We start from the raw sequence: 26,140 nt of genomic DNA, 5'->3' as shown, positions 1-26,140 counted from the left end.
GAGGAATTACTTTGCTCCTCTTCAGTGTTTATTATCAGTCAGTTTTCATGTGATTTATTTGAATATTTGCTGCAGATTGAAACTTTACCTTGTGAAAGGATTCCACAAAACACAGAGAAAGGCTTGGGGGCAGTCGCCTGTATACTTGAGAAAGGCTGCCAAAACAGAAGTTTGTGGTTCAAGATTGTTATAAGTCTAAACAGATTTCAGTCCAACACAGAACAATACAGGCAGGCAAACATGGAGGTTTTAAAGCCGGGCAGGAGAAGTGGTGTCATCAGGACCAGAACTGGAAGTAATGTCATCGGGCCCGGAACCAGAAGTGATGTCATTGGGGCCGGAGGTGATGTCCTCGAGTCTAAGTAAAATTTCCTGTGGTTGGTCTGCCAATGAAAAAGAGGAAGGATCAGTGCACTCTGCCACAACTTGGTCTGGCACAGAATTATCCCTTTGTGAGCCCTTCAGCTGCCTCCCATGAGTGTGTGTGTGACAACCTATTACACATTGACACGGACGGCAAGAAACCTGTTGCAGATACCATTTCAAAATAGGATCTTCCAGTTGACAATTCATATGCAATTTACATATATTTTCTTGGCTTCTCTGAATAATCATCATCCGACATCAAACATCTTTTTTTTAACCTTCTGCTTTATAAATAACTGACACAGTTTGCTTCACACAATATTGTTTAGAAGCAGGTAAAATGAATTTTCCCAATTCAGAATTTTTAGTCAATTCAATCTTTTCTTTTGTACTGAAGTTAATCTTTTTCATTTTTGTTCATGATGTATTAATTAAATAAAGAAAATTGTAACAGAGCACAACTGAAATTTAATTTGCGATAGAAAGGTCTTTGTAGAAAATGCATTACATTTGTAGCTGGACTGACAAAATCCATATATACCAATATATCAATTATTTAGAAAGTATCATCCAGAAAAACAATAAGGAAATACGAAATTAGTTTGTCATATTTGAATCCCTCCATTACATCAAAAATTTACTATTCTCAGAAAAGAAACTAGAAATCAATTTCAACAAAAAGAATAACTTAATTGCCAGATCAGATGTTATTTATCTTGATTTATTTACTTATCTTCCTACAGCATAAAGTCACAAGTAGACTGTAGAGTTTCCTCTGTTTAATCGACACTGGCATACTGAAGTGACTTCAGCTTCAGTCACTACAGAGTCTCGAGACGAGATCCAGGATCTGGCGTGTCGTTTGCAGCATCAGAGTAGGAAGGTGGTAGTTAAGAGAATGCTAACTCTGTAGCTCCACCAACACTTCTCTATTCGCTAATGTCCATTGGCCAGTGTGCGCAATTGCTTCTGGCTCATGGAGCTGCATAAGATGTGACAGATTGGGTTGCCCCTTATCTCAGGTGAGCAGCAGAAGCAGGACCTGTGGTAAAATGGCACAGGCAAAGGATGAGACAGACTGCAGAGTCACTACAGAAGAATGATGAAAGAAAAGGTTAAAAACTGAAATCTGGACCTGGAGCTGAGTTTTGCAGTGTCAGTTTAGTTTAGAGACCTGCAGATCTAGACAAGAAGGTTTCCCTGAGGCAAGCCTTTTGTTGTTATGCACTTAAAATTTGGAATACTTTACCAATAGAAATTACCCAAACTAATACTGTAGAGCAATTTAAAAATCTACTAAAATCTCATTATTTTAAAATGGCTTTTTCGTAGCTGCATTTTAGTTGTATCCCTATAATACTATATGGGCATTAAATTATTATTTTCTTCTGGGTTCTGCAATTCCCTACTAATCTGTACTATTCTCTGTTGTCTTTTCCGGCTCTTCTGTGGTGGCAATCTGTGCCACCTCCATCACCTGATCAAGCTACCATACTACCCCCTGTGTTTATGGATTGAATGATGGGTGTCACAGATACCCACTTGACCATCATCATCAATTTCTTGCATGTGATGCCTGTAAACCACGAGGACTGATTTAGAACATCAGTGTTCAGTAGAATTGTCCAGTGGGGGCTAGACAGTCTTTTGGCCTTGGTACCCCTGCAGATTTTGTTTTTTATTTTTGTTTTTCTGTCCTCCTGGCCATTCAACCTACCTTTTTCTTTGTTACATGCTATATAATATTATTACCTAATCTTGTTTATGTTTTATATTAATTTCCTTTTGTTACATTTTGTAAAGCACTTTGAGCTACAAGGGCAGCATGGTGGCGCAGTGGTAGTGATGCTGTCTCACAGTTAGATGACCTGGGTTCGCTTTCTGGGTCCTCCCTGCATGGAGTTTGCATGTTCTCCCCATGTTCTCTGCATGGGTGTCCTCTGGGCACTTCGTTTTCCCCCAAAGACATGCAGGTTAGGTGCATTGGTGATCCCAAAATTGTCCCTAGTGTGTGTGCTTGGTTTGTGTGCCCTGCGGTGGGCTGGCGCCCTGTCTGGGATTTGTTCTTGCCTTGCTCCCTGTGCTGGCTGGGCTTGGCGCCAGCAGACCCCCGTGACCCTGTGTTAGGATACAGCGGGTTGGATGATGACTGACTGACTTTGAGCTACACTGTTTGTATGAAAACATGCTATATAAATAAATATTGTTGTTTGCCTGCCCACTTTTAATTGACAGATCGCCATGCAGAAGTACAATGGTTAACACCAATGCTGCACCACATGCCAACTCAGCACTCAACAGTCCTGCTACACTACCCAACAATGAAGTGTTTAATACTTCTGCTGATGTGCTGTTGACACCAGCCACACAACCACAGCAGAATCGTTTTAAAGAGTTGGGTGCTATTTTGAAGGTCAGCCTATGTAATAGTGCTGAGAATGTACTGTATATCAACTATCGATGAGATACCCATACTATGAACTGGCATTCCATCACCAGCAGCAGGAGTGCCAATAAAAACACGCCTGCAAAGTCATTGCAAGAATTGCATCTAGTGTGGCAAAAGCAAGCATTCCTTTTAAGGATAGCAGGCAACTTAAAAGAGACATGTAAAGAGCAAAAGAATCCATTCTAGCTCTCTGCGTTGGTGCTACATTACTATTCTGACTTTACATTGCCAGCCATTATTTCTCACCCTTAGCAGTCTGTTAGACAACCAAGATTTTTTATTTACCAGCCTTCTCAAAGATCCAACTATTCATATAATGACTGGAAATGGATAGTGATTAGTATTATTAGAAAGGTGAAAATTTTGCCAACTTTTATTTAAATTCTTAATTTTTTATACTTACAATTTTTGCTATCAATATTCCAACCCAAATTTGCATTTCACTCAATTGTACCTATAACTTTCATTTGACTGCTAATCAGTCTTGATTGGTGTCATCTGCTGTTTCAAAGCTCCACTATTCACTTCTCCATGAACCCATTTGGCTCAGTGGCACTTGTCTGGAAGGCTCTTCTAGTGCCAAAGTTCAAATTGCTCCTCTTTTTATTCTTCTGCATCTTATATGTTAATGCTGATTTTATTTCTCTGTTTATCGGCTTATACTATTAATATATTGTGATCACAAGGGGCACCATTGAGCCCCAAAACACAACGACACCAAGACAGTCCTGGATTCAAAGTAAGTGCTTTTATTAACTCAAAGTATCTTGACAGGTTAGATCTTCCAGTAATTTCTTCTCTCTCGTTCTATTTCTCCTCACTTCTCTCCAGCGAGTTTTATGATCACCCATCACAAAAAATAGTAAGTCTGCGTTAAATTTTGTTTTTTCTTATGGAAAATGGCTACTTAAACTGTAGTGATGCTTGAAATTGCTTTTAAAGATGAAGCTTTAGGTAAAACACAGGTCTATTAGTGGTTTTCGCATTTCAAATGAGGGGAAATGTCTGTTGATCTTGCTCCATGTGACTTTTTCTTGTTATATATATTGTAATGGGCAACTTGGGTTGGGTGCTTACCTGGCCAGGAGACCCTTTTAATGGAAGGTGGATGGACGACCACCATGTTATTTAGTTGTACCTGTTCTGTTCGAGAGGCCATTATAATGGATGGACAGGGGGAGACTGCTTCCCAGGGCCATGTGCTTCCCCAATACACTGGGTAGCGACGACCTTTTGATGTGCATCCTATTTGGATACCCACAGTGCTGCATTAAAGTTGTAATTTTTGTGGGTAGCCATGCTGGGATTCTTAGGTGCAACTAGGTAAAGGGCTTCCTGGATGCAATGTGATAGAGGCAGAAGTATTCCCAGGACCAATATAGAGGACGATGTACCACTTCACCTGGGGCCTCATGTATAAAAGGTGCGTACGCACAGAAATGTTGCGTAAGAACTTTTCCACGTTCAAATCGCGATGTATAAAACCTATACTTGGCGTAAAGCCACGCACTTTTCCACGGTACCTCATGCCTGGTCGTACGCAAGTTCTCCGCTCGGTTTTGCAGACTGGCGGCACCCAGCGTCAATGCAATGCTACTGTTCCTGTGTGATTACTCATTATTTTACTGACGCGGCTTTATAAATACACTGAAACTAACCGCATATCGTTTATTAGTGTAATGCATCTGATTGTAATTAACTCGTAAAAATATAATGGTCCAGGGAACAGCCATAGCATTCCAAATACCATAACTGCTTTATCGTTGTTACTCTCACTTCTCCTTCTTCTTCTTCTTCTTCTTCTTTCAGCTCCTCCCGTTAGGAGTTGCCACAGCGGATCATCTTTTTCCATATTACTCTCACTGCACCACTCGGAGTATTTATATCACTGTATCTGAGTGTGAATCACAGCACCAGCTGATCGGAAAGAGAATTATCGGTATACAGCTTTAAGGACACGCTGTCTCAGCCACTGCAAAACGTTTTAAAGCCTTTCCTGTACAGACCTCGCGGTTCAGAAACAGTTTAATTCCAAGAACTTTAAATGCACTCAATCAATTGCTCCTTGTAGAACTGTCTGTACTTATAAGTACAATCACCCCACTGTAAACTTGCACTACAGTTATAATATCGCACAACCTGAGCCACTTTATAAAGCGCGTATTTACATATGATGACGATATCATTTTTAAGGTGAAATGCAGCAAAATATGTTTGTTAAATTATACACATAAAACTTTAACTTCATTTAAATAATCTATATTCTTCACTGGGAGTGTCGTGAAGGATAGAATAGTTAAACATGTACTACGAAGATATTTCAATGTTCTTTAAACGTTTTGAAGAATCGGCACTAAGCTTACAGATGGCTTAACTTCTATTACAGAGCTGATTGTATGGCAATCGGTTACTTGGGGAAAGAAAAGCAAGGACTCTTGGGGCGGCTACGCCAATATATATTGAATATAAAACAGAAAGAGAAAATAACAACACAGCTAAAAACGCAGCGACAAATTTCGACAAAAGATAAATGCTTGTCATGAGCACGAGGCTCATGAAACACATGTTTAATAATGTGCTTTAGCTCCTATCATCATGAAAATGACATCACGTATACATCTCAGTATTTTAGTTATTCAGAGAGCTGTAATATCACGAATGTAATGGACTCTGTGTCCAGTTGGAGGAAGATAGCCAGTTTAAGAAGCAAGTAGTGATTCACACACATAGAGCACATACAGTAGAAGATCAAATACAAAACAAAGCATTTAACGTGCTACTTTAATTACGATGTGATTTGAGAAACTGGTTGATTAAACGATTTTAAGATGAAGTTTATAATGTTCTACTAAATGACAAAATAAACTACGTGATTAAAGTGGAAATGTCGAGATTGAAGTTGACATTTCATGCTTTTTCCCCACCGTGTGCCTTTTTTCTCTGTACCCTAATAAACTTTCATATGACACTCAGACAGTGGGCTTACAACTCTTCTTTTCACGGCAACTTTGATATGTGACTTCTTTTTATTTCCGGCACTGTGCGATTTTGTGAATGTGAGCTTTCAAGTTTCTCCAACACGCTATGTCACTCGATCAACTTCATTTTGTTGATTATACCACGGTTTATTTGAACAAATAGTATGTTTTTCCTTTGCCTCCACTTGGTATTCGCTGAAATTCTTATATTTTCCCCGTGCTTTTCCCATTGTCTTTTCACAGAAGGCTGCGCTTAAGGGCGATTTATATTGATTTGCATATTCAAATAGGCGTAATTCTGGGAGGATTTGGGGCGTTACATAATGCGCCTGCATGAGCGTTAGTTTTCACGCTGATCGGGATTAATGTAGCGGAAGAACGTGGAAGTTGGAGTACGCACAGATTCCTGCATCTGGATTTTTCTGTGCGTAAGCACATTTCGGCTTTTGTGCTTACGCCATGTTATAGTGCGAGTTCTACGCACGGCGTTATACATGAGGCCCATGGAGATCAGAGTCAGAAGATTATTCGAACAAAGCCCACCTGGGTGGAGTGGAGAAGGAAACAGTCTTGTTGCTTTAACAGTGGAATACTTTAAAGTATTTGTGGCAATATATATTCTCGTTATTGGAGTCTGCACCTGTATCTGTGCAGTTGTGTGTAATGGTTCACTATCTGTATACATATATATATATATATATATATATATATATATATATATATATATATATATATATATATATATATTCCTATCTAGACAGCTGCCTTTTAATTATTTTAAATTTTTATTTGTTCTGTATCATACATGCTTTTGAAAGCCCTTTGAGATGGTGTATTCTCTAAAAGGTACTAGAGAAAATAAAAATAGTTGAAGTGAGTGATACAAGATTTATTATTAATAACAGCCACCTTCTTTTGAAACTGTTATCCTTCATTCAGCAGTATGAAGCAAAAACAATTTCCAATATAAAGATATAGAATAGATATTTTCATTGCATTAATATGATTTACCATGGGGAGCAGTTTACTTAATGTGTAACAAATAATCCTTGAATTGTTTATTTTTTCAGTACCCTACCGTGACACTGATATACAATTACTGACCCAAATCAGCATTTACATTATAATAAACCTGATACATTATTTAATCTATACTTCACTTACCATATCCAGCATGTGCTGTATTAAACTAGGAAAGGATTAATTAATTGTACTGTTTTGGATACGTATTGTAATTTGCACTTATATACAGAATGTCAATGATCACTGAAAATACATTATATTTACAGAGGAAAGAAAATAAATGAATCCCCCTGTTAGAATCCAAAATACAATTGTTAGATAATACGTGGCTACATGACTCTTCAGTCACAAGAACAATATGAGTCATTTACCTTTAGTAAGGAGACAAACTAAGAAGCATGCATTAAGTAATGAGAATATTCCTGTTAGATAATCATATCTAATGGAGCAGGTCACTTGTCTAGAATGACTGTAATTTATGCTGACAGCATTCAATTATTACAAAGTGGAAGCAAAAAAAAGCAAATTACTTTCTGACTTATGTTCTCTCTTGCAGCCCGTAAATGAGAATTAGTTTATTCTCTTTCCTGACATCAAGCATATTTGATTATTCTTCAGGATATGTGATCGGAATGCCTTAAACATACATGTATATGATTGAAATTAGAGAATGAAAATTAGTATCTATACATAAGAAGTATTTAATTATTCTTAGTTGTAGGATTCCCTGAAGTGTAGATGTAGTTAAATGAAATTTTAACTGTGATAGAAACCCTGGTCCACCCATTTGCCATCAGAACTTTTACAATAGTGGCAGGGTGGCCTCACAAGTGCAGAGAGCTGGGTTTGAATCCTCTGCCCAGTCAATGTCAAATCACACTTGGTGTATTTTCTGCACATTTATGTTGGCCTATTCACAGACGCTGTGGTGCTCTTTGCATATTCCAAAAATGTGCATGTTGTAATTTGTGACTATTTGAATACTGGTTAGTGTGCGTTGTAGTAGACTTGCACCCAAGTCCCAGGTTTTTTTTCCAGATTTGTGCCCAGTGCTGCCAGAATAGACCCTGGCTGTTGCAATCCCAGATTGAATTAAATGAATTTGATTATGGACAAAGAAAAGTTTGCAATATTTTGCATGGAATCTACTTGTAGCCAAGTAATTTTTATGATATCAAATAAAATACACTTGTCATTGTAAGTTCAGATAACAGTGTATTCATTAAGATGGAAACAGATTAGGTTAAGAAAATGAAAAGATTTGAAAGGCCTAGATTAGGCAAAAACAAGAGTGAGAGCAAAGTGAAGCTTTTTAAAAACCAAAACTTATACTGCATTATTACAATCTTGCATCTAAAGTAGGTCAGTTACATCATCAGTGTTCCCTTAATATAGCATCTGTTGTCAGAAAATGCTTTATGAAGTGCACAAGAATATAATTGGCAATTATTAGTACAATTTCAAGATAATTAAAACATACAAGGAAATACTCAAGTACCATGAAGGACTTTTAAATAGGCAGATGCAGAGTCAGAAAAGAAGCTTTGTTTTGAAAGTGACGTAGTGCGCTACTGGTTAGCGTCAGAGATATGGGGTGTAACAAAGGTGCTTTGTAGGCGCCGACCCAACACAGACTGACACCAGAGGCACTTTTATCTTTCTTCACCTGTGGGGCACTTCTTACCCGTGTCCCACAAGCACAACACAGTCCCAAAGCACACCAAAAGAAAGTCACCACAACACACTCTTCTTTGCACCACCACTCCTCCTGGCAAGCGTAGTCCTCCTCCTGCCGACTCAGGCTCCTCAAGTGGTGGCTGGTAGCCCCTTTTATAGTCCACCCAGAAGTGCTCCAGGTGCTCATTGACCTACTTCTGGCTGCACCTCTGGGTGTGGCTGCGTTCCCACCCAGGCGGGCTCTTTTGGCCATGCAGCTCCCCTTGGCGGTGGCCACAGAGCCCAACAGGAATGAGCTCCGGTGTTCCAAAATATTTGCCCTGATGCAACCCTGGGGGGCTGCAAACAAGTGTTCCAGGGGGCATAGTGTGCTTTTCAGTGTCAAAGGGGCATCCCAACCTGGCATGAGTCCTGGCCATATGCCATATATATATATATATATATATATATATATATATATATATATATAGTGGTGGGCGGCTGGGGGCTGTTCCCAGTTCGGGAAAGGAACATGGAAGCTAAACCCTATAGGGGCCTGTGGCCACCGCTAGGGGGATCCTGGATGCCTGTGAAGCCCTGGACGTCAGCACATCTGCCACACCCAGAGATGCTGGCGGAAAGAAACCAGGGGCACCCGCAGTGCTTCTGGGTACTCATGCGGCACTTCTGCCACACCAGGAAGTGCTGCTGGAAGCTTGTTGGCTCCTGGAGCACATCCGGGTGGACTTAAAAAGGGCCGCCTCCCTCCATTTGTCAACTGCAGTCGGGAGGAAGAAGACAGAGCTTGGCAGAGAGAAGTGGAGGCAGTGAAGACTTAAAGAAGTGGGTGATTGGTGGAAGGGCATTGTGTGCTGTGGACATTATTTATAATAAAATGTGTGCTTTGTGTAACCATCGGTGGGTGCCTGTTTGTGTCCGGGGCTGGACTTCCACTATATATATATATATAGTGAATAGCAATAATAAAACCTTATTTACATTATGTTTATAAATTTCATATAGTTTGAAAACATTGCCCATAAGGGCTCAGGAGTCCCAGCTGCAGCACCCCCTGGAGGCGCCTGCGGAACCTAACAGGTGCGCACCAAACTCCAATTCCCATGGAACCCTGTGGTAAACCAAGGCACCACTCCAACCCAAGGGGGTTGCCATCTGGTGTCCGGTAGGGGGGGTATTGCAAAGTCCATGGCTGCTCCCCCTGAACATATGCTGAAGGGGCGTACGTCCCAGCCAGGCACGGACCCCGGCCATCTGCCACAGGGTTTAGACTCCCAGACAGCATTAACTCCACTGTACTACACACACTTGCATGTTAAGCCAATGTCACAGTACATGATTCTTTTGTCGTGGGGCTGAATCCAGTAGGGGGCGTACACTCTTTGGGAATATATTTGTTATATTTTGCAGCACTTACAAAAACAAATGCCTATATACAGTATATTACATTATAAAATAAAATACTCTATGCATCTCTAATGGCAAGGCAGTAATTATGAGATGAAGAAGGGAAAAATAACACTAAAGAAAGGATACACTTAGCTTCTTTCAATATCGGCTGACACTCACAATTACACAAGTTTTGAAGGAAAGGTCCTGGCAAAAATGTGTGGTCGTGGGGTTCCTGTAGTCGGCTCTAGTCACTTTGACACTGTGGGAGGCATGGCTCCTAGGAACGGGTAGGAGTGATGTCTTCTATCTATATGTAGGTGAGTTCTAACTTTGCAGTGTAATGTCAGGGTTTTTATACTTTTCTCACAGTCTTTGGTTCCAAAATAAGAACATGCACTTACCAAACATGGAATTCATTCTTTGCTAACACATTGAAACTCTAAATAGCAGAGAGTAACCCCTGACCATAATGACCATCACCAAACATGGAGCACAGCAGCACCTTGTAATAGCCTTCTTGAGTTTCTGCATTTGTTTCCCCTTATTTCTGTTTTTCCCTTCTACCTGTCAGCTTGACTCAGCAATATTTATTCATGGCCCCAATCCTCCATCTTAAGTAAAACAATTTAAAGTGGAGTAAAACTCAAAAATCACAGTGGTACACTTTAAACCTTTGACAAAAGGGGCATGTCAGATTTGCTGATCGCAGTCACTGATCTTGTCAGATTAAACAACTGAAAATCGCAGTCCATGTCATATTTACCAACTGAGCGTACAGCACAGATGTGCTCACCCCTTTTTCTGACAGCCAGTAGTGTGTTGCCTGACAGAGCTGGTGCTGTACTGGTGGAGGTCTAACAGTCAGGTTTGAATTTATCTTAGCCAATCGCAAACTAGTTAGTCTAAGCTGTTGGGTATGTCACATTAGGCAATCTGCTTCACCACCAACTGCCTCCACCTAGCTAAGGTTATGTAAATGAGGGCCACGACTGAAAATTTCTTGAAAGGTCATCTAATGTGATATGGGCTATAGGTTAAATGACAATTCTAAACAGACTTGGTATGAATAATAGTGCCTTTAGATTGGTGAGGATCGTTTTAAACACAAAACCAGGGAGGTTTATTCATCATCCAACCTACAGCCTGTTATGAGTGTGTGCTATTTGAATTTTTGTTTTGCACTCCCATTTGTTTGTTTCTGAATGTTTTTGGGTTAATTATTAATTTTGGCTGTTTTATGGAGAATATGATTCTGTTGTTAATATCTGCTTCTAGGTTGTCCAAGATTGTGGACACTCTGACATAACTTTGTCTGTGTTTTTCATTATATTAATTTTCAATAACTACCTTTTGACTTCAGTTTTTGTCTAGCGTCTTGGGTTGCTGGTTAGTCTTCTGTTCTATAGGGTGGTCCAGATCTAATTATGCAATTTTCATTAGATAGATAGATAGATAGATACTTTATTAATCCCAAGGGGAAATTCACATAATCCCATTACGCTATTACTTATTAAGTTTATTACGTAGAGAATTCACAAAAAATTATTTTTGTTGACGATAGATGGCAGCATCTGCCTTGCATTCCAAATGGCGGGGAGACGGTTGTCAGTTGAACAGCGGGTACGATGTGTTCACCTTTTCTTGATAACATGCAATGTTTCCAAGGTGTATTGCATTAAAAGTTGCATAATTAGATCTGGACCACCCTGTATTTTGACTTACATTCTATCTGCTTGTCCCTTCTTTTACTGCCTTTGTTGCCTGCCATATCTCTGATAGAACATAGCCCAGATATCCTTTGGGAATACTGATGTGTTTATTGGGAAAGTGAAGATGTAGCTGTGAGTGCAGGATTCCAACAGACAAAAAAGGAGTTACACACTCTTACTTCTCTCTGTTGCAAGGTTATTGAAGTTAACAGAGATTATGTTGGGGGAATGAGGTGTATAGCAAATTTATCTAGTAATTCTATGAGTAAGTTTGAAATTAACTAGTATATTATGGGGCCTTCCGTCAGGAAGAGGCGGGTCCAGATGGACAGACTCTGGAAGTGACATCAGAGGTGTTATAGCTGTCAATCATCCAGTCTGCAGAGGAGGAAGAGAGAAATGCATTAGGTCACAGCGCCAATGCCTGGAGTTTAGGTAGAATTACAGTCAGTAGAACCCTTCAGCCATCCCCTATGCACACGCATGTGACAGTAGCAGTAAGAAAACTGAATGGCAAAATGTTCCTAAGCATCCTTTTTACATGCAACATCTAGTTTCAAAGTGTGGCCAGACCAGTTACCATTCACTGCTGTAGACCAGTAACAGCAAACCATGGGCTAAAAGATTTGTTTGCTACATCATATAAAGAGGAAGTAACATGATTGTCAAAGTAATTGTTTTGTGTATTTGGCGGCAGCGTCACGAAGTTGTTTTCGTCTAGCTGCATCAGAAAATGTACCACGACGTCTGACACACCTCCTTTTTACTGTTTTCTACACAGCTTGGATTGCTGCTGTCATAATAAGTTTGAGTCTACATATATACGATACATATATATATATACATACATATATACATATATACTGTATACACATACATATCTTCATATCTATATACATATCTTCATATCTATATACATATACACATATGTACAGTATATATAAATATATATATATACACATACCTATGTACATCATATATACACACACATACATACATACATACACACACACAAATTATATATATATGTGTGTATGTATGTATGTGTGTGTGTATATATATATAATGTAGATAGGTGTGTTTGTGTGTGTATATATATATATATATATATATATATATATATATATATATATATATATATACTACTAGAATACCGTGTTCAGAAATGAGAAGTAGTGTGTTAAAGAAGGTACTAAAAAGAAAAGGAAAAATTTTAAAAATAACGTAACATGGTTGTTAATGTAATTGTTTTGTCATTGATATGAGTGTTGTTCTCATATCTATCTATATATATATATATATATATATATGTATCTATATATATATATATGTTGTTCTCATATCTATCTATATATATATATATATCTATCTATCTATCTATATATATACCCGCGCTTGGCAGCGGAGAAGTAGTGTGTTAAAGAAGAAAAGAGAAAGAAAAGGAAACATTTTGAAAATAACGTAACATGATTGTCAATGTAATTGTTTTGTCACTGTTATGAGTGTCGCTGTGATATATATATATATAGCAAAATACCCGCTTCACAGCGATGTCATGTGTTAAAGAAGTTATGAAAAGAAAAGGAAACATTTTAAAAATAATGTAACATGATTGTCAAAGTAATTGTTTTGTGTGTTTGGCAGCGTCCACCAAGTTGTTTTCGGCAGCTGCATCAGAAAATTTACCACAACGTCTGACACGCCTCCTTTTTACTGTTTTCTCACAGCTTGGATGGCTGCTGTCATATATATACACACACACACACACACACACATACATACATATATACATACATACATACATACATACATATATATATATATACACATATATACACATACATATCTTCATATCTACATATCTATATACATATCTACATATACACATATATATATATACATACATACCTATCTACATCATATATACACACATACATACATACACACAAACAAATTATATATATGTGTATGTATGTATGTATGTATGTATGTATGTATGTATGTGTGTGTATATATATATACACATACATATACTTGTGTGTATGTTTGTATGTGTCTATATGTGTGTGTATAGGTTTGGTCACTGAGTGCAAGGGAAAAATAATAAATTATAGTCTATAAGTTATTAAACAGTAAAACATTAACGTTTTAAGAAGTACAGGTACATTGAAATTACATTTTCTATGTGAACGTTCAAATTTGTGCCTCTGGTAATGTGCCTTACCGGCATTTAAAGAAAATTATTTTTGTGTCCTCTGTAGTGTTAAGAGAGAAAGGCTTTGGTTTGGGATAAAAGGAAAAAGGTGTAAAGAAAGGAAAGTTGCCTTTTTCTTTTATATAGTATAGAGAGATGTGTTCGGTGACGCTATGATCGCCTTTTGGGGACAGTCGCGGTGGGTCTTGTGTAGACTGGTGAGACGTCCCGCCATTAATCGGCTGTGATGGCACTGTCAGTCCTGCACTCGTGCGTGTCTTCATAATCGAGGTGAGGACCTGATAATCGTATACGTGCAAAAGAAAGTGTGAATCGCCTTAATATTATTTTGCCGTGGTGTAGAAAAGGGGTCCCGTGTTTGCACTTGTCTGGGCTATAGCGCAGGGGAGGATGAAAAATTAAAAGTGCTCACTTTGACTTAAGGCAGAAGCGCAGTCAGCGTCTCAAAGGCCGGCACAGCTATAGCGCTGGCTGCTCGACTTTTGCTGGGCAGGAGACCCCAGTTTGCAGACACGTTCATGATATCAAAAGTCTCAGCGCTCTTTGGAGGTCATTATATATATATATATATATATATATATATAGCAAAATACCGCGCCAGCGAGAAGTAGTGTGTTAAAGAAGTAATGAAAAGAAAAGGAAACATTTTAATAATAACGTAACATGATTGAACATTGTCATGAGTGTTGCTGTCATATATATGCCTGCCTAAATAAGTCACCCTCGCTTTGCTCTTACTTTTTACCGCTCATTTAATCATGGCTAGTGGCGGAAAAATTATAAAATGGAAGGAGGATGGCTTTACCAAAACAATTATTGATGGCTAATCGATTATTCATAAAGCTTGAATTGGTGATCTGTTTTTCTGTGTTAACCTCATATTTTTCATACTTCTTCTCAAACTAAGGTGGTGCGAGGGTAAAATGAATCGATGCGCTGATCAATGTAATCCGTGTACCAGGAAATCATGCATTGACAAAAGCTCCCCTTTGCTTGTAATGCAAAGTGTGATTAAATGCATTATTTTTTACGTTATGGAGCACATGCATCGAAGCTTCTCAGCTGTGCTTGTGCTAAGAAAAGGAAAGATTTTAAAAATAACGTAACACGATTGTCAATGTGACCTTTTGTAAGTAGTGCCTGGAGGATTCAGTGTGGAGAAACTCTAGAGACAGCATGTGTATTAACTTGTGGATTTTTCTGTGAGTATTTGGTGGCAGTCTGACGAAGTTGCTTCGGAAGACGGCATTAGCCGCGGAGCTCAGCTCAGAGCGAAATGAGATGAATGGGAGGGGAGATGATGACGTGACTCCCCACCCGCCTTTAACTGTCAATCCCCACAAACACAGTCTCTCGAATTTGCATAAGCACACCCCTTCACCTACAATTTTAACTTAGTTACAAAGTGATCAAAACTCTCGCTTATATCCCGCGTCCTCTCATTAAACTTGTATCCCGCATTACCTGTGGGCATGTGAAACGCCAGCGTAGCCTGTCTATGAACTTAATTTAAAGTTTAGGTTTACACCTTGCTTTCTTTCCGAGGCAGCAACACTCATGAATATGGTAGTATATGTCACTCGCTCGCTTCTTATTGTTTCGCTGCCTTCTCAATTATATAATGCATGTTTTCTTAAGCGCTTTTTGGAGGTCTTCCTGGTTTTCTACGCACTGCGTTGACAGTCAGTTCACGTGATTACGTGGGAGGCGTGATGATGTCACTCAAAACTCCGCCCCCCACGTCATTCCAGCTCAACTCCATTACAGTTAATGGAGAAAAATACCTTCCAGTTATGACCATTAGGCGTAGAATTTCGAAATGAAACCTGCCCAACTTTTGTAAGTAAGCTGTAAGGAATGAGCCTGCCAAATTTCAGCCTTCTACCTACACGGGAAGTTGGAGAATTAGTGATGAGTGAGTGAGTGAGTGAGTGAATGAGTGAGTGAGTGAGTGAGGGCTTTGCCTTTTATTAGTATAGATAAATATATATATATATATATATACATACATACAAACATACACACAGGTATATATTATGTGTATATATATTGTCAGGGATGCCAGGGGCAATGACCCGGCCAGGACACCATGAGGGACCGGATGTGGGTCTGCGCCCACCCTGGATCACGTGGAGCCCGCTTTCCTGGTTGCTCTGGGTGCCACAGGTTGAGGGCATGGAAGCCCCACCCTGTAGGGGCCCATGGTCACCGCCAGGAGGCGCCCCAATGCCACACCAGGAAGTGCTGGGGTGAAGAATTAAAAGGACGCCCGGAGAGCTGCCAGGAGAACAGCCGGCACTTCCGCCACGCTGGGGCGTGGCAAAGGAGTGTCGGGAATCACCTGGAGCTCATCCGGGTGGATATAAAAGGGGCCGTCTCCCTTCATTCAGGGCTGGAGTCGGTTGGAAGAAGGACGAGGCAGGAGTAGAGATTGTGGAGGCGGCCCGAAGAAAAGACATTGAGTGGTCAGGACTGTGTGTTTGGGGTTTGTGCACTTTATTCTGTGTCTGAGTGACACCTCATAATTGTAAATATTGTACATAATAAATACGTGTGGTGGTGAAAAACAACATGTCCGCCTGTCTGTGTCCGGGTCGGCTCCACCATATGTATGTGTCTATATGTGTGTGTATAGCTTTGGTCACTGAGTGCAAGGGAAAAAGAATAAAATGTAGTCTATAAGTTATTAAACAGTAAAACATTAACATTTTAAGAAGTACAGGTACATTGAGCACTACTGGAGTGGTTTCGGGTAAACTACATTTTAAAGACTGTGTAACACAACAGGTAAGTAGTACTAACAGCAGCTAAAATGTATATGGATCATCTCTTGGTAGTAGATCCCTTTTGAAAGGCGCTACACGACGGCTGTGGTATAGAAATTACATTTTCTATGTGAACTTCCAAATTTCTGCCTCTGGTAATGTGCCTTACCGGCATTACCAGCAATTAAAGAAAATTAGTTTTGTGTCCTCTGTAGTGTTAAGAGAGAAAGGCTTTGGTTTGGGATAAAAGGAAAAAAGGTGTAAAAAAAGGAAAGTTGCCTTTTTCTTTTATATAGTATAGAGAGATGTGTTCGCTGACGTTATGATTGCCTTTTGGGGACAGTCGACGTGGGTCTTGTGTAGACTGGTGAGACGTCCCTGCCATTAATCGGCTGTGATGGCACTGTCAGTCCTCCACTCATGTGCGTGTCTTCATAATCTGAGCTGACGACCTCATAATCGTATACGTGCAAAAGAAAGTGCTAATTGCCTTAATATTAGTTTGCCGCGGTGTAGAAAAGGGATCCCGCGTTTGCACTTGTCTGGGCTATAGCTCAGGGGGAGGATGAAAAAAAATAAAAGTGCTCACTTTGACTTAAGGCAGAAGCACAGTCAGCATCTCAAAGGCCGGCACAACTATGCGCGCGCGCCGGCTGCTTGAGTTTTGTAGGGCAGGAGACGCCACTTTTTGCAGTCACGTTCACATGATCAAAAGTCTCAGCACTCTTTGGAGGTCATTCATATATATATATAGCAAAATACCAGGCCAAGAGAAGAAGTAGTGTGTTAAAGAAGTAATGAAAAAGAAAAGGAAACATTTTAATAATAACGTAACATGATTGACATTGTCATTGTCATGAGTGTTGCTGTCATATATACAGTGTATATATATATATACTGTAAAATAAGGACAAAGACAGCGTAAAGGGTTGGGGTTTCCGGCCCCGTATACTGTAAAGAAGCAAATTTAAACAAGGTCAACTTTTACAAACAAAAGACAATTGTTCATGCGCGCGACTTCACATGCGTTGGGGCCATTTTTATATAGGAGGAGCCAGAAGTGGAGGAATGCTGGGAAGGAGGCGTGAGGGATGACGGGATTCCTGACGTCAGGGAAGATGGCGGAGGAAGGGCGGAAGTGGACGTGCTGCGGTCAGGTTAAGATGGCGGAGCGTCTTTTTTCCTGGAAGAGAGAGCAGAAAGGTTAGTACCCCGCCATTCCCTACCGGCGAACGTCCTTCGAAGCGATTTCGGGTCCGTCCGCGGCCTCCTACTCGCGCATGCGTGACAATACATATATATACACACACACATAAACATATATATACATATACAGTACACACATACAGTATATACAGTATATATACATATACATCCACATATATATACATATATACTGTATATGTGCACAAAACCACGCTTTTATCAAGGCTTCCGTCGGGTAGTCTTTTGAAATTAAATTTTCCTCCAATCAGTTGTACCAACGCGCTTTCTTCCGGCTGTTACATTTTTGTAGCTCTGGAATCATGCATTGACAGAAGTTCCCTTTTGCTTGGAATGCAAAGTGTGATTAAATGCGTTATTTTTTAACGCGTTATGGAGCACATGCATTAAAGCTTCTCAGCTGTGCTTGTGCTAAGAAAAGGAAACATTTTAAAAATAACGTAACACGATTGTCAATGTAACCTTTTGTAAGTAGTGCCTGGAGGATTCAGTGTGGAGAAACTGTAGAGACAGCGTGTATATTAACTTGTGGATTTTTCTGTGAGTATTTGGTGGCAGCGTCACAAAGTTGGTTCCTGAAGACTGCGTTAGCTGCGGAGCTCAGCTCACAGCGAAATGAGAAGAATGGGAGGGGAGATGATGACGTGACTCCCCGACCTGCCTTAACTGTCAATCCCCCACAACCACAGTCTTTCAGAATTTGCATAAGCACAGCCCTTCACCAGTAATTTTAAGTTAGTTACAAAGTGATCAAAACTCTCGTTTATATCCTGCGTCCTGTCATTAAACTTGTATCCCACATTAGACGTGGGCATGACAAACGCCAGCGGCAGCCTGTCTATGAACTTAATTTAAAGTTTAGGTTTACACCTTGCTTTGTTTCTGAAGTAGCTGTACTCATGAATATGGTTGTATGTGTGACTCGGTCGCTTCTTATTGTTTCGCTGCCTTCTCAATTGTATAATGCATGTTTTCTTCAGCGCTTTTTGGAGCTCTTCCTTGTTTTCTACATATTGCGTTGACAGTCAGTTCACGTGATTATGTGGGAGGCGTGATGATGTCACATGAAACTCCGCCCCCCACGGCCATCGAGCTCAACTCCATTACATTATATGGAGAAAAATAGCTTCCAGTTATGACCATTACGCGTAGAATTTCGATATAAAACCTGCCCAACTTTTGTAAGTAAGCTGTAAGGAATGAGCCTGCCACATTTCAGCCTTCCACCCACACGGGAAGTTGGAGAATTAGTGATTAGTCAGTCAGTGAGTGAGTGAGTGAGTCAGTGAGGGCTTTGCCTTTTATTAGTATAGATAATAACAATAATAATAGTAATAATAATAATAATGTATTTTATTTTATTTATGTAGCAAATTCCCATATGCAGAGTGCTTAATCACAGTGCATAACATTCAACAAATGTGGTCTTCAATCAGATTCTTTCCTTTCTCCTTTCTTTTTTCCGACGCCATGGTGTGAAATACAGGGCATTACAGTGTTATAAATGACTCAGTGCTCATTACTGAGTTTGCAAGAAAATATGATAGCAGACTTTAGAAAGCTCTGTATATTCAATTGTCTGTAAGTGCTCCACAGGCTGTACTGGGTGAAATGAATGTATGGCTGCCAACGTGACAGAGTTAGATGTTTGAGCGGCAGCCTCCTGCTGACAAGTAAGAAGAACACATTCTTTAAAGCAGTAGGGTTTGAGAAGTAGTGTGGAGACTTTCTTAGGAAACAAATAAATCAGAACACCACACAGGCATTAGAGCTTACCTGTATGGAGTGCCCTCTCAGTGATGATGAAAAGTGCAGTGGCAAATGCTGATAGTGCGATACAGTCAGTGTTCAAGTTGGAACACCACCACACACCAAGTCAGCCACATCTTGTTCCCAGTTCAAATCAGTTTTGGGAGCATTTCTTGTGCCCCATATAAAATGAAACTGTTGGACTTGTTAGGCTGTTAGGGTGGAGTGTTGATGTATGCCATTCAGTTAACCAGCCAGTTATTGGGATGAACATGTGGCAATGTTATCAAGTATCAGGGCTGATAGGAGATTATCGCACACTTTAAAAGCTGTCAGCACTCACAGGGAGCTTCAGAGATCTTTGACAGACAGTGTTTAAGTGTATATATGTCACGAAAGGTGGCTGTTCCTCATGCTGCTGCCATGGTTGTTGATTGCAGACTTAATATCCATGTTTAATGTAATTTGTCCACATAAGAGATGTAAATCTTTAAATGATAACATTCTCCATAGTTAATTCATGGTAAATTACGTATTACCAGAGTTAGATTCCAGGGTTCAGCCAAAGGAGCTCCGATTACCATTGACTCTTTCACACAATGAACTTCTAAGCATTATGATAAGCAAGACCAATCCACATATGTTTATTTCATGTAAATGACTTTTGTTTCCTCCAGGGCATTGCTTCCATAACAATCTAAAGATGTGTACAAAATTAGGAAAAATCTAACCAAACTGGAAACTAGTGCAATTGCTGTATTCAACCCAGTATCTATTGAGAAAACTATTGTTGACATAAATCTGTCAGTGTCAGGTTATTCTATATTTAGTTTGCATCTGACAAAGACTGAAAACCTGACAGTAAATCAAAATCTAATTGCAGCCATCATGTGGTAGTCAGGTTGGTTTGAAAGACAGTGTTCTTTGCAAAGAAAATACTTTTTAAAATACATTTCATTATAGATTCTGATTTATTTACTTTGAATTTATAATACAGGTTTAATCATATCAGTAGAAATATTTATTTTAAAATCATATTTGACTGTAAACAAATGTTTCTCCCTATTTCATTGATATGCACCCACAGAAGCAAAGCTCACTAGAATTAAAAGCCACAACACAAGGTTCCAGATTTGCTTCAGTTTGACACACATTATCAGCAATATTTAAAAGGTATTTATTTATTTCTATGGGTTTCTCCCACCATTCACTGCAGTGCTTGTGGTTTGGTGTGTGTGCCTTGTAATAGCCTGCAATACCATGTGGGACAAACTTCAGTCTTGTGGCAGTTGATGGTATATGGCCCTCTTGTTGGACCAGTGGTGCAGAAATTAACAGGAATGACACATATGTTGTTGGATATAGTGGTGCAAAATTAGGAAATTAGTCACTTAGCTCTCTATTGTAAAATATGAATTTACATTACTACAGCTTAATGAGTTGACATGGTTTTATTTTGTATGATCTACATGCAAGTCTTGAACAAACTGTTTTGAGTTTGAACCTGAAAAGAGTCTTCTGATTTTGTAAATGGTCAAGAATTAGATCCTGTGTAAAGTATTATTAAATGTTTTGAGTATTTCTGTTTTATAGCATATGTTACCTGTTTCAGAGTCATGGTTGTGGAGAAATGCAAAATCTCATATCATCTTATCATTGAATTTCTTTATTTTTTATATTTTATTACATGCATTAAAATATATATTGCAGTATAAGACGGGCTATAACAATTTAAAATAAGTTTCAGTGAAACAAATATAAAAGTCTAATCAACTGGAAATTCAATTTATTACAGAAAAAAAATCATATTTTTAATCATAAAACATGCTACAAACGCCAGTGCTACCTCAAACCAAAAGCTAATTAGTAACAAAATGAGACACACAGTCTCATATTAACTGAAACAAAAGACGTTTAACAAAGACACTGGCTGGAGCCTACCAGACTTATTTTAGACTAACACTAGCTACATTACCCTGCTTCATCTGGGAAATTTCCTAAGGCAGTGTACCTCGGTAATAGTGCTGCCACTTCATTGGGTGGATTAGAAGTCACACATAAGAATTCAGCACCTTTCTTTATATAATATCCCAAGGATGCTACCCTCTAGCGTACTGAAGATTACTGCCCCCACATACAATTGTCTCCCCCAGTCCTTCCAACGTACTGACCACGCTGCTGTATAAGGATTTCTGTTCCCATCTGGTCGGAACACCTGTCCTTTCACTCTCCTTTATTGTGACATTTCCTCCAGTCAAGGAATCACCCTCTGGAGAACCCTTCCATCCCCTGTAACACTCACAATGTGCATCTCTCTTATTGCATGTTTTGTTGCTTCCTTATAAAATTCCAGCATAAAAAGTGAAACACAATCTTCTCTACCTGAACGGAAGCTTACAATTTGCTAATGTCAGTCAGTCAGTCATCCATACTGCTATATCCTAACACAGGGTCATGGGGGAAACAATCCCAGCAAACACAGGGCGCAAGGCAGGAACAAATCCCGGGCAGGGTGCTAGCCCACCGCAGGGTACACACACACACACACACACACACACCAAGCACAATTTAGGAATGCCAATGCAACTAACCTGCATGTCTTTGGACTGTGGGTGGAAACTGGAGTACCCGGAGGAAACCCACGTAGACACAGGGAGAACATGCAAACTCCATGCAGGGAGTGCTACCACTGTGCCACCCTATTTGCTAATGTACTTGTTCTAAATATGATCTGCTCAGACTTTTTCCTAATAATTGCTTCCATTAAGTTACTTGTGTTGCACATTAAGCTTACTGTTACAAAGTACTTGGAACAGCCTGATCACCTTTTTTATACAATAGGATATTTGCTAGCTAGCTAGTTTGAACTGTGTTTTATTGAGCAGTAAAGTATGGCAACTACAAGTCTGCCCCATTAATAAATGTAGGACTGAGTCTAATTGGTACTGTAAATTTTCACTCGCTAAAAGCACTTAGGCAGTCTGGACAAATTAGTAGGGGATAGGGATCAGGTGGCTGAGCTGCTGTTTAAAATGATTGTAGGTAATTGTGTGAGGGGGCAACAGAGTAGAAAGGAGCTCAGCTACAGGCCGCATGATTAGTAGTAGAGATATATGAGAATCTGTGTACCCCCAGTATTTAAGGGAAGAAGCCAAAGTGGCCTGACAGCAAAAGTAAATGTGAAAACTAGTCTTGGTGTTTTAAAACTCATCAATCTGTTAGTTGTGCTTCAACTAAATATGCATAAATCTCCTGCGATGGTTGTGTTTTCCTTCTATTTTTTTTTTTACTGGAAAAATATTTCACATCTTCAAACCATACAGAAATCCAACAAAAAGAGATTTAATGCACAGGAAATGTATTTAAATTGAAAAAAAATTACACATTGTAACATAAATGCTGTAAATTTTTAAATGTGCTAAATGTAAACTTTAAAATATATTAAGGTATTTTCCTAATGGCTAATTGGATTGGTATGTAATGTCCATTAGGCTTCTAATTAAATTTCAGCTTGTCTAACTCATAATACATTTGTCAAGTTCCTCTGGGAAATGTTTACCAGCATTAAAAATGTGTGCTTCTTATAAGTCAGCATCAACATGTCATCTGAGCTAACCTTACAGACATTTGTCATAAGGGTAGGACTGCCAATATGTTAAGAGTGTCAAAGTGAACCAAACCAAAATAAGTCAAAAAATTAGCAGGAACTGCTTTCTGACACCGTTTCATTTGCTTTCTTAGATAAAATGTGTGGCAAAATTAACCGTCCTAATTATTCAGTTTAATTTCAGCTCTGTTCATACTGCATTATAGCAAAAAATAATTCTGTCCTTGCAAAGAAAACATTTTAAAAGCACATTCTGCTCTTTGAGTCTTTTATGGGTTTAATGAGAGATACAGATTACATTCAGGGCTTTTTTCATTATTTAATGCTATTTTGTGAAATTTTATTGGTATTGTATTCTTTTACAATTCCTAATTATTCTTGCTGTCTATGGCTGTAAGATGCTTTCATAGTTTAACCCACTTTAATTCATATTGTGTATAAATGGTAATTCTTCTTCCTACAGATGGATTTTATTCAAACTTGATCCCATTTAAACTGAAGTTCTTATTTGAAGGAAGGACATTTGATAAGAACTACAACAAGCATTACCAACCTATCAGCTTTAGCATTCCACCGTTAACCAAAAAGGTATTTACAATTTGCTCATTTTTCTTTCCTTCTTTTTTAATTATACTGCTCCTGTTCTGTTAGTTATTCTAGTAATTTCCTAATTCATTTCCCTTTGCTGTCTTTTTGGCAGCTATCCTACTTACTGACCGTTTTTTTTTTTTTTGCTATACACTCATAAAAGTTTCGCCCAGTACACAAATCCATTACAGATTTCCCTTAGTGCTGTAGGGTGGGAGACAGTTTCAGGCTACTTTCATATTGTGCCTGATTAATTGATTCTGCCTGCCACTTAGGTACGTGACTAGGAAACTGAACTTGGGCAGAAGCAGAAGAATATGCGCTGGTACCTCTTAGTCTTTTGTGACCTGTCTCGTCAGTGTATTTTATTATGGCACTTGTGTGTCATTGTACTTACAAGGGTTATGTAGTGCCGTTTAACAAAGATAAGTAAACCTTAAAGCAGTTCCTTTGTGTGATGTACACCTGCTTTTATTGTGTCTTGAGTATACGAAGTGTACATTTAAAAAACACATTTCATTTTATTACTTTAAAATCTACAGCCAGCATTGCATGCAGGCCTAAAATGCTCTCACTGTTTCTTGTTACTATTATTATTATTTTTATATGTTATGAATATTCAAGATGCAAAAATGTTTAGCACTCTGTGTGCATGTATACAATTCTGTATGTAAATTTGATGCTGCGTCTCTTTTCTTTTTTGTAGGTTGAACTTTATGCTGTAATCACAGGTCATGGAAGTGATGAAAATGACTGCTGTGAATTCTGTGTCACATCTCATCATTTTGTTATAAACAGCAAATTCAATATTTCAAAAGTTTTTGACAATGCTGGTAGGAGAACACAATTTCTTTCATTTGTCTGTTTTTATTACAAAGCATGTCTTATATTAAAATATTCTTTGGTTCATGACTGTAAACGGATTTTACCACCACTAACTCAGTTTTATGCATTTTACTCTAGGTTATTTCAGCATAATGTAGTTTGTCTAAGATGTAACAGATTGCTTAGAAGTGTTTCTGGTGCTTTTGTAATTTTCAAAATGTGTATGTTTTCCCATTTTTACTTTTTGAGAAATTATTTGTTTTTTTTCAATAATGCATTAAATATGCTTAGATAGATGGATTTCAAACATTGCAAGGTCGTGTATAAAAGAGATATCTTGATATTTATTACAAATTAAGTGTGAAGATATTTTTCACTATTTAATGTTTTACCACTTTAAGGAAAGTTTATGAATGACTTCTTTGTAGCGTGAAGGAAATACTTGATGTTCCTTAGGACTAATTTGTATGCAACTTATAATGGCAACTATTGATTTCTTTAATAGCACAGAATACCCAGTGCAAGCATTGCTGTTCTACTCAGTAGCTTTACCATCATCATAATGAATAACCTTCACGTTTGCACTGACAGAAACATTATGAAAATTAACTTGTCAAGGCTACATGAAATGAAACGTTGAATTTCACCAGGCTTGTGTGAAGGCATTGTATTTTTGGTATTGCAGTTTTCATCTTTTGGCCTCTACTTTGAATGCTATAATGGATGGCCCTTAAATTCTTTGACAACTACTTAGTCACTTGCTCTGGTTACTTTGTGAAAACTTGGATATGCGTCTTCTGACCATGTTTATATACTCTATAAAATGTAAAAATTTAATATGAGCGATCTAAAGACATCAACAATTATTAGGATCTAAGTAATTTATGTTAAGATAGCTTTGATACTTAAAATATTACTGTAACTCAGTGGTTCCCAACATTTTCTATGCCTCACACCCCTAGAAAATGTTTATGTTAGCATCTATGAAAGTAATATCACATTTGAAGATGAAGAAGTCAAATTTCTAATCTTTAAACCACATACAGTACTGCGTGTAAATAGATTGAACTCAAAAAAATAAACTGGGGATTGAGGGTACTCCGCGAAGCATCAAGCACTGCGAGAAAATAATGCACAGTCAACGATCAAGGGATTTAGGGGATTGGAGACCCCTGTGAAGCAACAGGTACGTGCATCACTAAGAAATAAAAAATAGTGGACAAGATTTGTCCTCCAATATCACTTGCACTACAATTCAAAACCAGATGTGCTGGACCACCAGCAGGAGAGATAAGGTTGAGTGTAAGCAGCAAGTGTTTCATCCAATTCAGTCTCTCTTGCTCCCAGGCAAAAATGTCAGTAAAACCTCAAAGTCTACGATGTTTCATGATCAGGGCTTTCATAAAAAACAATATTAGACCTCTCCCTTCTCTGTGGATCATGGCAAGCTCCAAATTCTATTCTTTAAAAAAAAATGATTTGCCTATACAAACCCACCACCCGCTGCAAGGAACACATAAGAACACACATTTCTGTGCACAGATGACATTTGCACATACAATTCAATTTTTGTTGT

At 38.7% G+C, this 26,140-nt stretch overlaps 1 protein-coding gene across 2 annotated transcripts in view; it reads left to right on the top strand.

The window, feature by feature from the left end:
- The window catches only part of si:dkey-256h2.1 (uncharacterized protein LOC337520 homolog), a 354,044-nt gene that overhangs the window by 260,509 nt on the left and 67,395 nt on the right, over positions 1 to 26,140 (top strand). For both annotated transcript variants that reach the window (XM_039736958.1, XM_039736959.1), the window contains exons 9-10: positions 23,615 to 23,739; positions 24,446 to 24,572. In XM_039736958.1, coding sequence (XP_039592892.1) covers positions 23,615 to 23,739; positions 24,446 to 24,572 — 252 coding nt within the window. The remainder of the gene's footprint in view (positions 1 to 23,614; positions 23,740 to 24,445; positions 24,573 to 26,140) is intronic.

This window comes from Polypterus senegalus, chromosome 15 (assembly GCF_016835505.1).
Source record: "Polypterus senegalus isolate Bchr_013 chromosome 15, ASM1683550v1, whole genome shotgun sequence".
Taxonomy (NCBI): domain Eukaryota; kingdom Metazoa; phylum Chordata; class Cladistia; order Polypteriformes; family Polypteridae; genus Polypterus; species Polypterus senegalus.
Note: the sequence above shows the minus strand (reverse complement) of the source record. Positions and strands in the feature narration are given on the sequence as shown.